At 41.3% G+C, this 14,415-nt stretch overlaps 1 protein-coding gene across 2 annotated transcripts in view; it reads left to right on the forward strand.

Annotated features, from left to right (window-relative positions):
- PRKAA1 (protein kinase AMP-activated catalytic subunit alpha 1) overlaps positions 1-11,009 on the forward strand; it is a 39,851-nt gene extending 28,842 nt beyond the window's left edge. For both annotated transcript variants that reach the window (XM_088653265.1, XM_035100532.3), the window contains exons 5-9: positions 494-581; positions 2,123-2,347; positions 3,559-4,042; positions 4,240-4,366; positions 5,719-11,009. In XM_088653265.1, coding sequence (XP_088509391.1) covers positions 494-581; positions 2,123-2,347; positions 3,559-4,042; positions 4,240-4,366; positions 5,719-5,963 — 1,169 coding nt within the window. In that variant the 3' untranslated portion in view covers positions 5,964-11,009. The remainder of the gene's footprint in view (positions 1-493; positions 582-2,122; positions 2,348-3,558; positions 4,043-4,239; positions 4,367-5,718) is intronic.
- The last annotated feature ends 3,406 nt before the right edge of the window (positions 11,010-14,415 follow it).

Below are 14,415 nucleotides of genomic sequence, written 5' to 3' on the forward strand. Positions count from 1 at the left end.
GTGATTTGAAGTTTGGATGTGGCATCTATAAAATACGCTTGCCATTAGTTGCCGATTGAGTTTCTTATTAATTATATTAGCAAGTTCTTAAAACTGATGCAGAGGAACATTTCCTCCATATCTTCTGGGACACAGCTGCTGTTTTCTTTTCTTAAACTCCCTTCAGAATTCTTGGTCTTGCCACATTGTGGTACAAGCCTCAAAATTGCCAATTTAGTTTTTCCTAAAACTTTAGTTTGGGGGGGGGGCAGGGTGGGACTCATTTTTACCCTGTTGTGTATAATTTCTGCTCAGATTACTACCATAAGACTTACTTCTTTACATTATTGTATGTTTGGTGTCATCGTTTTATTTTTTCTGCCTGTAAGTTATAAGCCCAGGTAATAGTGTGCAGGTAGGCCAATGATTATTATTTTTAGCACTTTGAGAGGCTTTAATGTATGTTAGTTGTCTGGGGCTCATCCTCCTCATTTGAACTTTTGTGTATTTTCAGGCCTCTCGAATATGATGTCAGATGGAGAATTTTTAAGAACAAGCTGTGGTTCTCCTAACTATGCTGCTCCAGAAGTAATTTCAGGAAGGTAGTTTCTCTTCTTGGATAAATGTATAATATGTATTGTCAAAAAACAAAGCCCTGCTCTTCAGTGTTAAAGCCACAAGGTAGATTGCTGAACTTCCAGGTTTGGAAAACTTGAAATGTCTGACTTTAGTGACTTCTTTTGGTTCCTTTCAATGCTTGTTATGTATAAGACTTTCTTGGACGCTGGCATTAGGACAGTCATACCATAGTAAGCCAAGATCTGTATATGAGACTTTGGCTGCAGATGCAGCCATTCCATTTCTCCCTTTTAGACAAACCATTTTGTCCAAACTAGGAAAATACAGGTGAAACTCAGAAAATTAGAATATCGTCGAAAAGTGCATTTCTTTCAGTAATGCAACTTATTATTTTTTTATTTTTCTTTGAATTTTTACAAATGCTTTCTTTTGGAAATTCCACAGTAATAAAACATAGTTACAATAATACAAAAATAAACATTGCTATAACATTTCATTAATTACATTCCATTTATAATTGACCCGCCTAACGACAAATAATTACAACAAATAAAGGCCTGACATATCTTGCTCTGCATGTCATGCATCTGTCTCATATATTGGTTCCACCTTTTAAGTTGCATTGCTGAAATAAATGCACTTTTCAATGATACTCGTAATTTTCCGAGTTTCACCTGTACAGTTAACTGCAAGACTTCTGGCTTGTTTATGTGAAAGGAAAATGGAGGGGCTGCATGCCTGCTAACTTGTATCCTCCATGGAGTCGCCCTGCAAACAGTGGCATCACTACAACTTACTAGAATGAAGTAGGAGGAGCAGGATAGCAGTGATGTTGGGGGTGCACAGGTGCATCATGGGAGCCATTCATTGCTCACACTGGTGTACCCAACCATGCGGTTTAGATAGGATTTTTTCTACTTACAAATTTTTTCTCTCAATGCATTCCTATGGGATTCGACTTACAAATGTGCGTTTGGAACGCATTAAATTCGTAAGTAGAGGTACCACTGCGGTTAAAAAAATAATACAGTTTGCCAATTTTAGTCATTCAGCTTTGCTGGAAATATGCAAGCTCTTGGCTTTAATGAAGATGATAAACTCATATCTTTGGGGCATGCTTGGGAAAATAATTTCGGTGTCTTAAGAACCAAGATAACCATGATCCTAGCAGGGTTTTCAGGCTTTGCCATATGAATTTAAATTATCATAATGTGGTTTTGGTTTTATCCATTCTGCTTCCTTGGATCATATTGGGTGATATCCCTAGCCCTGTGATGCCAACAGAGGCATCCATTCATAGAAAAAGCAGGGAGACAAATAGTAGCCATGGTTATGAATAACCAGGGCTTGCTTCTAACCAGGTTCTTGACATAGACATGGTGGCTTGCTAAAAATTCATCACACTTTGTTGGGTCCATTTTATAGCAACAGTTAAAAGCATACTTAATTTTAGTGCTGTGTGTAGTCTTTTCCATTAATTGCTGAATGACTGACAAACCAGATCAAGAAGTGCTTTGTGTATGTGTTACCTGAACAAAAGTTAATGATGAGCTTCGTTTTTCAGGTTATACGCAGGTCCTGAAGTGGATATATGGAGCAGTGGAGTTATTCTCTATGCTTTGTTATGTGGAACACTTCCATTTGATGATGATCATGTGCCAACTCTTTTTAAGAAGATATGTGATGGTATCTTTTATACGCCTCAGTACCTGAATCCAGCAGTAATTAGCCTTTTGAAACACATGCTGCAGGTGGATCCCATGAAGAGGGCTACAATCAGAGACATAAGGTATTTTTCACCTGAAGTAAAAAATAAAATATAGACCAGGATGCACTCCTTTTCCTAAATTTTTATGCTAGTGTGTTAAAAATAGATTTAATACAACCTTCATTTTAAATTTCCTAGAGGTTTGAATAACTTCCTACACTCATGCTTTAAAAACAGTATTTGCAGGATTCATTTCTTTGCTTTCTCATTGCTTTTCTTAGTTATAGTAATGTATTAAGTCCCTACAGTATATTTAGCTTTATCATATGTTGATTTTTATATTAGATTTCATTGTAATTCAAACGTTTTGCAACCACCATTCAAGTACAGGAGAATAAGTTTTAAATAACAGGAAAATAGACTCATATTATAAAATACAGTGGTACCTCGGTTTAAGTACACAATTGGTTCTGGAAGTCTGTACTTAACCTGAAGCGTACTTAACCTGAAGCGAACTTTCCCATTGAAAGTAATGGAAAGTGGATTAATCCGTTCCAGACAGTCCGTGGAGTACTTAAACTGAAGCGTACTTAACCTGAAGCGAACTTTCCCATTGAAAGTAATGGAAAGTGGATTAATCCGTTCCAGACGGTCCGTGGAGTACTTAAACTGAAAGTACTCAAACCGAAGCGTCCTTAAACCGAGGTATGACTGTATGTAGAAAAGATTAAGTCAGTTATAAATCAAGTTGTGAACAGAGTCTTGTATCTTATTCCAGCTTCACTTTTAAATATCTGTTAGAGATTATAAGTCGTATCCTACATCAGTCATACTCAAGAGTAGACCCACTGAGATTGCTGGACATGAATTATTTCCATTAATTTCAATGGGGCTACTCTGAATTGAATCCAATCAGACACAATCCAATATGAGATGAAGGGAACAATGCTGCCACACTTAGACCTTTTGAATAAACATGGTTAGGATTGCAGTGTAAGAGAAGTACTCCTGTTTAGACTCTGTAAGAAGCATTAGCTAGAAGTCATATGTTGGGTGGAGAGAATACTAAAAAGGCTTCTATCCTAGCCTGATGACTACTTTGGCCACAGCTGCAGCAATTATCCCAGCGTTCTGCTGTGAGCCACTTCAAATTCCATCTGCAAAGTGAGAACTGAAAGTTCCTAAGCTGCTGAGTCAAAGTGAAATCCGTATTTGCAATGTTTTGTTGATAAAGGGCTTTTTAGCTAATACACCAATTAGCTTTTGAAATGACTGGATTGTTTTGCATCCAGGGAACACGAATGGTTCAAGCAAGACCTCCCCAAGTACCTCTTTCCCGAGGACCCGTCTTACAGTTCAACAATGATTGACGACGAAGCCTTAAAAGAGGTCTGCGATAAATTTGAGTGCACAGAGGAGGAGGTGCTGGGCTGCCTGTATAACCGGAACCACCAGGATCCTTTAGCAGTCGCCTACCACCTGATTATCGATAACAGGAGAATAATGAATGAAGCGAAAGACTTCTATTTGGCTACGAGCCCACCAGATTCCTTTCTCGACGATCACTTCTCCCGCCCCCACCCCGAAAGAGTGCCATTTTTAGTGGCCGAAACGCCAAGGCAACGCCATACGCTCGACGAGCTAAACCCACAGAAGTCCAAACATCAAGGGGTCAGGAGGGCTAAGTGGCATTTGGGAATCCGGAGTCAGAGTCGACCCAACGACATCATGGCAGAAGTTTGTCGAGCAATCAAACAGCTGGATTACGAGTGGAAGGTGAGGTTATTACTTTCTGCTAACAGTTGGTGGTTTGAAAAGGAAGTTACAAAAATTGGCTTAGGGTTGAATCCCAACTCGGTGGACTTGTCATGTCTATCTTCATTGGCGTCAACCTATCCATTACTGCTTTGGGAGTCCCTTAATTAAAAAAAGAAAAAAAGGGTGGGGTTTTAACTTTCAACTTTGTTTCCTAGGTTGTGAATCCATACTACTTGCGTGTTCGAAGGAAGAATCCAGTGACCGGCACATATTCCAAAATGAGCCTCCAGTTATACCAGGTGGACAGTAGGACTTACCTATTGGATTTCCGTAGCATTGATGGTATGTCGTATCGATCATTTGCCAGCAACCTCTTCCTTATCCAAAGTGCTGCAAAACATTTATTGTGCTTATCCCGCCCGCAGATCTGTGAGGCAAACCACTATTATTCCACATGTGGGATCTGAGGATGGCTTAAAAACACGATGAGGTTTATTGCAGTGGGTTTAATCCATTAATTCACTATTATTACAGTGGTACCTTGGTTGTCAAACATCTTGGCTCCTGAATGCCACAAGCCCGGAAGTTAGTGTTGCGGTTTGCGAACGTTTTTCTGAAGCCGAACGTCCGATGGGGCTTCCGATTGAGTGCAGGAAGCTCCTGCAGCCAATCAGAAGCCATGCCTTGGTTTTTGAACTGTTCCGGGAATCAAACGGATTAAGTTCAACAACCAAAGTACCACTGTATTATTAATTCAGACTTAATAGTTACTTGTTACCTGGAGGTCTCCAAGCAATTTAAACACATTTAAAACATAAATATAAATACTCTAGTCCATCAGAAACTTGGAACCCATAGGAAGCTTTGGCAGCACACTAGTAACAAAACAACATAATTTTAGTTCTTATTAAAAAAAACCTGGGAAAAGAGATAAATTTTTACCTGGTGCTGAAAATATATCAACAAAGGTGACCATGCCTGGGGAGAGCATTCCGCAGAATGGGGGCCACCACTAAAAAGGCTGTCTTGTCCCTACCCTCTGAGCCACCCTCAGTTTCGGGACCTGGAGAAGGGCCTCAAAAGAAGGCTAAGCATCTGGGAGAGGCATATTGGGAGAGGCATTCCAGAAGAAATTTGGGATCCTGAGCTGTAAAGAGCTTTGAGCTGGGCTCGGAAGCATGCAAGCAGCAAGTGTAGTTGTGATAGAATTAAAGCATTCGGTTCACCTCAAGCCTGCCAGCAGTTGTGCTGCCACATTCTCTACTGTTACCACATGGGCAGGTGAATACTGGCCATGACTTTTCATGGAGGAAAGGTGCCAGGGTATCATGTTATGTTAGTTGTATGAGAGACTCCGGTTTAGAGATGGTATACATCTAAGGACCAGATACTGGGGGACTAATGGAATGGCCAGCACCGTTGCTTGCAAGCTTCCTGGCTGGCCACTGGTGGAAACAGAATGGTAGGGGGAGATTGAACAGCAAGGCAGTTCTTGCTGCCCCATTGAGTTCGTAGGATTACTTCCAGAACCAGGTGTCAGCACTTGTTCCACTGAACCGCAGTGGCTTAGCCTGGTGAGCTGTGACCATAATAATCCACCGGTTCTTGGGTGTTGTAGCAGCTTCAGCTACCTCATTTGCCATTGTGTAGCCTTGTTAGCGTGGCTCTTAAATTGTTTTCTTTTCTTGCACCAGATGAAATCACCGAAGGAAAATCGGGGACTACCACTCCCCAGAGGTCAGGCTCTGTGACGAACTACAGATCTTGTCAGAAGGATTTGGACACTGACGCTCAAGGAAAATCCTCTGATATGTCTCTTACCTCATCCGTGACCTCTTCCCTTGATTCCTCTGCAACCGAGTTAACCCCAAGATCAGGGAGCCACACGATAGAATTTTTTGAGATGTGTGCAAATCTTATTAAAATACTTGCACAATGATTTGTAAGATTGGCTTTTTTTTTTACAGCAATAAGCATGCCTAAAAAAAAAGAGAGAGAGAAATCATAGTCTGATGCTTCCAGTTATAATCAAGTTGTAGTTAACTTTGGCGCTGAGAAGACTAGCCACATTGCAATTTGCACAGGAATTGAACATACATTTAAAAGCAGTCTAGACCTCTTAACGTAATGAAGCAAATTATGATTAGACAGTCACTGTTATGATAACAGGTACAAAAAAAATATGACAGCCTTTTCCAGCAAGAGTTTATCTTTCATTGTACGCACATTGGGACTTCATGGAGTATTAACCGTGTGGATCATTTTTGTAGTATGTATTTCTATTGCTGATATTATTTACCTGTTACAGTATAAGTGGTCACTTTCTAGATGAGGGGTGACTCTTTGGATCCCAGCCTTCAGCTGCACCCTCCTCTGTCAGTATAAGCGTTCTCTTTGTCAAACAGCTCTTGAAACTTGTGGCACTGGTCTCAGGTTTTTGGCAGCCAGTGGTGCGCTTGGATTAAAAAAGCTAAAGCAGGCACCCCCAAACTTGGGCCCTCCAGATGTTTTGGACTATAATTCCCATCATCCCTGACCACTGGTCCTGTTAGCTAGGGATCATGGGAGTTGTAGGCCAAAACATCTGGAGGGCCGCGTTTTGGGGGTGCCTGGGCTAAAGCAACGCCTACTTTTGCTAGTCAATGTGTTGGCAGATGCAACTAGGTTGTACGCAGAGTAGACCCATTAAAATGAAAGGACTTAAGTTAGTCGCATCCATTGATATAAAAGCGTCTACTCTGAGTAAATCTTAGTTAGAGGCAACCCAATGCCGGAAACCCTATGCATTTGAATTCTGCATAAAGCATAAGAGTGAAAATTGTAAGGCCAGATAGAGTCAATCAAAGCAGTGTTGGGTTAGATATTGTGGTAAGAGTGGAAGAAATGGGCCGGGATCTAAAGAATCCCGGAACCTGTTTTTGAGTCTGAGGGCGGCTTTAGGCGTGACTTTTCTTGAGCAGCCACTGCATATTCCACACACATGTTTCAGAAGCATTTCAGGGACCTCTGTTTAGTTGGGGGAGCAATTCAGAATTTCCACCACACTTAGTGCAGGCTCTTTCTGTGAGCCTAATCGGATGCTTGGATCTTGTTGGTGGGATTTAGTCAAGAACTGCAGAGAGCAGGGGATGGAAAACCTTAGTCCGTGGACTGGATGCAGCTCATAACCAGAGTTCATCCAGCCTGTGGGTCCCCTCTTGACCACCAGCTGCTCTGTAGGGTGGGAAAAGGCCTTTGATGTTGTGCAAAGTCTGCAATTCCAGCTCCTTCCTCTGCAAAGAGATCTGCTGGAATGTGGCCCCCAACAGCTAATGCGGCCCTCAGCCCCCCAAAAATATTATCCACCCCTGACTTAGGGAAAGGGGCTCTCCAGCCTCTGGTGCTACCGATCTTTAAAGTCAAGAATATACTTGGTAGGTTCACAACTGTGTAGATTCAGTGACCCAGCTTCCTGCATGCTACTTACAGGATGTAGCTCCTGTGCCTGCACCCAAATGAGCATGTGGCTCATCAGACAGTCCCAAGTGGATTGGTGCATGCAGTTCTGGAATCTTGCACTGAGAATTCCTTGGCGCCCTGTTTTCATATGGCTTTCATATACAGATTTTTTGGCAGATTACTCTTCTGGTAATGGCCTGTGTTGCATAAATCACTTTTTTTACACAACTTTTTAAATACTGAATTCAGATTTCTAAAAAAAAATAAGTAGCTTTGGTTCAGTTTTGAAATGTACAGGAACCTCTTGATTAAAGGTTCCTTGATTAAAAAATGAGCGAGCAGGTTTGGCTGCTAGAAACTTAAGTGTGCTTTTCAGTAATGAACTGCAAGTGTTGACAGAATGGCCAGCAACAGCAAAAAGCACCTGGCTGTGTTGTGGGTTTTTTAAATGTTTATTTGATGAATTTACTCCAAAGAACATGTTGATTTAAATGTTTTTGTGTGTGCGTTTTTTAAAAAGAATTGCAGAAGGATATGCCAGTTGAAATGCTACATTTTTCCAATCATTGCCCCATGCAGACATCCCAATCATGATCAACACATACTTTGGTCTGTTCCCTTAATCCTGGCTAGGATTTCAAGCACACCAAACACACAGTGAAGCTGGCCAAGCTAAGTCCTAAGCTTAGTTTGCCAATCTAAGTCCTGCCCCAAATAATAAGGTACAGAAGACCTGCCTTTCACCTTGCAAGCAGGTAGAGCAAACTGCCTTTCCCATGGTGCTTTGCAGATGTAGCACTTTCACCATGGTTAACGCAAACTGTTTTTGCACCTTAGTTTGTAGCCAATCCTTAACCATGATTTAGGTCAGCCTTCCCCAAACTGGTGTCCTTTCAGATGTTGTTGTACTATGACTTTATTATCTCTGACCATTGTCTCCTGGCTGGGGGTGATGGGATTTGGAGTCGATAAGAACACCCAAAGGGCATCAGGTTGGTTAAGTATGATTTAAGTGTTCAGACGGTTAAGGAAAACACAACCAAGTTAAGTGCTATGTTTCCTGCACAGCACCTGCAGATCACAGAAAACGGATCTCTTATTCATTCATTTTGGTGGTTATCTTCCAAATGTATTGCACCAGCAATAAGTAGAGAACCACCCGAGGAAGCAATCCTCTTTGAACTGATATAATATTAATCTGGATCTGCTGAGTGAGCTAATGGGAGAATTTATAACAATAATTTTTCGGTGTAATGAGCTAAAATATGAACAAGCCTTTTATGCTGCCTCTTCGCTCCTTGCTTTGTGATAGGAACAAACCAAACAAGAAGCCTTCAATTAATTATAGTTCCCTGTTTTGTATGAACAGAGAAACCGTAGTTAGCAGCTTCAGAACAAGGCAACATTTCCCACCAAATTCAAGCTGTGGTTTAATACTTGGCCTGTTGGGTTATCCATAGTTTTCCAATTAGGACAAAATGGAAAACTATACCTGATTTCCTTGCTAGCTAATGCGAAGGGGCTTTGTAACACTTGTTCACAGCTTGCCTTTAAACCAAGGTAATGATTGTCCCAACATAGTCAATATCTGCGCTTGAATATGCACTGAGTTAGAATAAACATGCAGCTGCTTAAGCCCACATCTGCTGCATGAATTCATGCACTGTCGACTGTCGGTAGTTTAACTAGAAGGAAGTTGGACCATTGCATGGCTTATTATGGTGTCAAAAGCCCATAAACTCCAGCTACTTGGGAATTTTGCCATGCCCTGGTCTTTCAGAGCCAGATACATTGAATGGTCTTCTCACATTACATTTTCCGCCTATTTTCAAACAGTGACATAACTTTCCAGAATGCAGCAATGTCTTTAGAGTGGAACTTGAGTAGCAGTCTGTAATGTGGAGTCTGTAAAGGAGAGAGAGAGAGAGAGAGAGAGAGAGAGAGAGAGAGAGAGAGAGAGAGAGAGAGAGAGTTGTTGGGAGGGATGGGGCTTTAAAGGAACAAGGAGTATGTACTGCTGTTGTGATGCCGTAAGAGAAAGAGGTTGTCTTGGGGGACCAAGCAACAGTCCTTACCTTTTATATAAATACCTTTTATGTCTAGTTCTGCTGCACTTATTCAGTAATTGTGATTTTGTTTTTTGTTGCTAATAGTGCACTTGGCAAAATGATATGAACACATTGTTCCCCACCCCTGCCCCTTTATTTGCTGGGTAGCCTTCCTAGGATGTGTTCAGAAACCAACCCGAAAGCTCTCTTTGGCAAACGTCAGACAATAGTGGGCCCAAGCCATAAGCATCGCTGCTGCACATCGTCTGTCTTATCTCTGTGGGATATGCATCCCAATTGTATGCATGTTTCTATGGAAGTCCCACAGAGTTCAATGGGGCTTCTTCCTAATTCTGCTTGCATTAGGACTACAGCTTCGGTGAGACTCCTATACAAGCTCCATTGAGAGGGATGGGACTGGGAAGATATATGCCAGCAACATCTGTGGATTGCACCCTGTGTCTTTGCACTGGGAAGTGTCATGGTGTAACAATATATGCCATTTTTGTTTGTGCTACCAGGTTGTCTGGGTTGTATCCAGTGTTAATTCTTACATAAAGCAGAACCATTGAAGTTAATGGGCATTAATTTGGGTCCTTTAATTCTAATGGGTCTGTTCCCAAATATAACTTGGTTGGATACATCCTTTATATTATCATGGTCCCTAGCAGAAGGGTACCGTTACTTAATCTTAAATGGCCAGTTTTATTTTTTTAAGAAAATAGTTTTTGGCCATGAAACATTCTCTTTCTATTCAGTTCTTTTAAAAAATAACTTTTGCCCCCTCCCTAAAGTGCAGGATATCCAATGTGTATTAAGAAAAAAACAACCCTTTTTCATAGGTTTTTTTTTTTACACTTACAGTGAAATATTGATGTTGTAATTAATTCCTTTTTGTGTGACCCTGTGAGGTCACCTTAGAGTTGACATTTCTTAGTGGTATGTTAGGATAGGGCAATAGATGGTCATGCAACAAGAGGAACTGCTTTGTAAAAGAGACAGCCATGGAACTGTGAAGAAGGGAAAAAAAGGGCTTTCTCAACAGCAACTTCAAAAATAAAGTCAATAGGGAGCATCATGTTAATGGGCCAAGTACCGTCAAATGATTTGTTTTTACTGAAATTCATAATCAGTTGTGAGAGGTGTGTGTGTATAAAACTGTCCACGTGCAATGTAATTTAACACTGGTGAGAGGGTAGAAGTCCATCTTTGTGGTGCAATATTTTCAAAAAGACCAACTTTCGTATGTGTTCTGACATTTTATGTGTTTCAGTACAAGCTTTTGAGATACTTTCTTTTGTCAATTGATTTTACCATTGTATAGCTTATGACATGGATGACCACCTTCTCTTACAAACAAGATGTGCCTACTTCTATTGCGGATTTCTTTTTTTCTTTTTCGGCAATACTGAATGAAAAATAAATGCTTGTGATAGCTGTATATGACTTGTTACTTTTAATAAACATTAAATTGTATGCAAATAAATCTGTGAAATGTATTTGTGTGCACGGTGTCCTGGCTTTCTATATGCTTTATTATGCTTAAAGGTAAAGGTACCCCTGACCGTTATGTCCAATCACGGATGACTGTGGGGTTGCGGCGCTCATCTCGCTCTATAGGCTGATGCTTACACATCAACAAAACACAAAAAAGAAAATCATACATTTACATCATTTACCACACAAGTACAAAGTCACCAAAAAAGAAAAAATAGGTTCGTAAACTTGACAGTAAATTTTCTTTAAAGACTTCTAACTTCCTGTCTTCTCCATACTTCGTTTCTTGTTCTTTAACTTTTTGCAAAAATCTATCCACTCATTCCAAAATAAAGTATTATTTCTCCTATATCATTGTTTCTTTCTTAGTACAGCTACAGAGGTTATTCAAAGCCAGCAACCGAATTCAGACTACCACAGTTGTTCTTAAGATATGTTTTGAAAACCTCCCATTTTGCAATAAAGACTTGTTTTGAGTTGTCTTTCAATTTTTTGGTTAATTTGGCTAACTGCATATTCAGCTAATTTCAATAACCATTCTGGCTTTCTTCATACCTATAGTCTACATTGACATCTTAGCCCTTTGGGAAGGTGTTAAACTCGATTTCAGGCTTACAAAAGTGGTAAAAGTATAAAAACTACACCAATGGAGTTCTACTTCACTTCTGCTTAATATCCACCACGTGCTTTTCTTTCCCGAAAGAAGCCCAAAGCAGTGAATCAGAAATTATCAATACAGCAATATCTGAGCAGCCCTTACAACAATATAGTTAACAATAAGTAGAATGTGGTAGTTATACTGATTTCATATCAGAACTGTATAAAGATCAAAAAATCACAAATGGTTATTAAAGAATGCAACAATAGCCATTTATTTCAACTGTTCCTGAGCATTTGCTGGGTTTCTAGACATGTCAGATTCTTTAATAAGGTCATCGGTAACGTCAGACAAGCTTCCCTGAAAAATGTTTGTCCATTATTGCTGTTGCGATCAGTATATTCTAGGGGATGGATTTATGACATAGCTGCCAAGTCTCCCGTATTTCGTGGGAAACCCCCGTATTTTAAACCGTTTCCCGCTGGCAGCCCAGATTGGGAAAAATCCCGTAAATCCCCCGGATTTCCTACCTGCCAGGGAGGCTCCATTTTGTGTCCTGGCGCTGCCCAATTTCCAGTGCCCATACATGGGTAGCGTGGCACCGGAAGTCGCTTTTACGTATATCTGGACATGCGTAGAAGCGACTTCCGGTGCCGCACCGCTGCTGATCCCGCATTTTTCAGCGGGAGACTTGGCAGCCATGGTTTATGAAACCAAGTGAGGTGGTGTGAAAGTTTGAGAACCACTAGAAGAACATTCTAGAGGAACATTCAGGATAGCAGTAAGACCCATGAGATCTAGTCCAATGTATTTTGAACTATGAGTGCCCACATAGAGGACTGTGGGGGTACTCAGTGCCTAGAGTAGATTGAGCCGGGGAAGGGGGTTGCGGCCTGAGGAGAGTGGGAGGCAGTTACATTGTGCAACCAGAAGATGTGCTGCCATTTCAGTTTAGCTGCATCCTTTATATTGCCCGCCTTGAGAGCATTTGTGATGAATCGTACAGAATATAAATGTATAAATGAATTATTATTTATTAGTAGCATTTTTAAAAAGTCAATGTAACTCAAAGCAATGTAACTCAATGCAACACAACCTATTAGTCAATGTAAAGTCAATGTAACTCAAAGCAACACAACCTATTAGCAGATACAAGGGAAGCTGGCAAAAAGAGAGAGAGAGAGAGAGAAACGTAACATTCTAAAATACAATAATATGTTGGAAAGGGAGGATTAAATTTTCCTAAGTCCCTTCTGGGGGGCCAGGGATGGGTGGGAGGGCATAAATAAATAAATACATAAACAAACAATACCAAGAACAACACAGCCCACTCACACAAGGGGCTGCTGCTCATTAAGTGCCAATGACTTGGCGAAAAGTTTTTGACTGGTGACTGATGCTATGCAATGATCGCACCAGGCAAGCCTCCCCTAGGAGAGCATTCCATTAATAGAATAAATGATTAGGTTAATACATTAGCAGGGTTTTAAGATTACTTGTAATTTTGCTATGAATGGACAATAAGGATTTAAATAGGTTAACATTTAACAATAGACATGCAGTATGTTGATAAATATATAGAACCAAGGAAAGGATTACAGGGAAGTAGATTTATTTTGTTTTTGTTTTGTTTTTATTTTTGTTATTTTAAAACGTTATTTTAAAAAGAATTTTTTTAAAAAAAAAGCAAGAAATAAATTTATATTCTGATTAGGGATGGGTTAGACTAGAGAACAGAGGCACCCCCCAAAGGTCTTCTGTTAGACCTAGCAGTGCAGTTTAAAATCAGTTGTAAAAAAACCCTTCCCTTTCACAATAAGTGAGTGAAGCTTTTCAGAGAGCACATAATTTCAGAAGGGTAAGATCAGCGGGGTTCCATAAATGGGCGTGGTTCCACTGTCCCCATGCCAGATATCTGGTGTGCGCATAACCCCTTTTTTGTGGCATCCCCCCATCAAGCCTGTTGTTTTTGTGCATGGAGTTTCCTGGAGTTGGCTTGCCAGTTCCTGCACCAGGTGGATCACGTTTAGTCAAAGCTCTCCACTATGACCTGTCCATCTTGGGTGCTGCCGCACGGCACACCTCATAGCTTCTCTGAGTTAATCAAGCCCCTTCGCCATAACAAGGCAGTGAGACTCTTGAGAGTCCCATGGACTGCAAGAAGATCAAACCTATCCATTCTGAAGGAAATCAGCCCTGAGTGCTCACTGGAAGGACAGATCGTGAAGCTGAGGCTCCAATACTTTGACCACCTCATGAGAAGAGAAGACTCCCTGGGAAAGACCCTGATGTTGGGAAAGATTGAGGGCACTAGGAGAAGGGGACGACAGAGGACGAGATGTTTGGACAGTGTTCTCGAAGCTACGAACATGAGTTTGACCAAACTGCGGGAGGCAGTGGAAGACAGGAGTGCCTGGCGTGCTCTGGTCCATGGGGTCACGAAGAGTCGGACACGACTAAACAACAACAACCCCACCAAACAGCCAGTGGCGCACCAGGGCGCTGCTGCCTTCCTTGACCTACAACACCCAGCATGCTCTTGATCGGAAGGGTGGAATTCTCAGTTTCATGCAACGGCGAAGGTCGAGCGTCGCCGCGATTGGCGCAGAGCGTCGCCGCTCTACCATAGAAATCTTTATGGTCTCTACCAGCCCTGAGAGAGCGAGAGAGTCGCGTTAGAAGACCGTCAGGGGAGAGCGAACGCATTCCTGAGTTCTAGACCGGAAGTGGCCTCATGGACTGCCATAGACGCTGGTTTCCCAAACCTGCCGAGCGCGGCTGCTTCCGGTTCTTCCCTGTCCCCGCTTCCG

Source organism: Zootoca vivipara, chromosome 10 (genome assembly GCF_965207765.1).
Source record: "Zootoca vivipara chromosome 10, rZooViv2.hap1.1, whole genome shotgun sequence".
Classification (NCBI taxonomy): domain Eukaryota; kingdom Metazoa; phylum Chordata; class Lepidosauria; order Squamata; family Lacertidae; genus Zootoca; species Zootoca vivipara.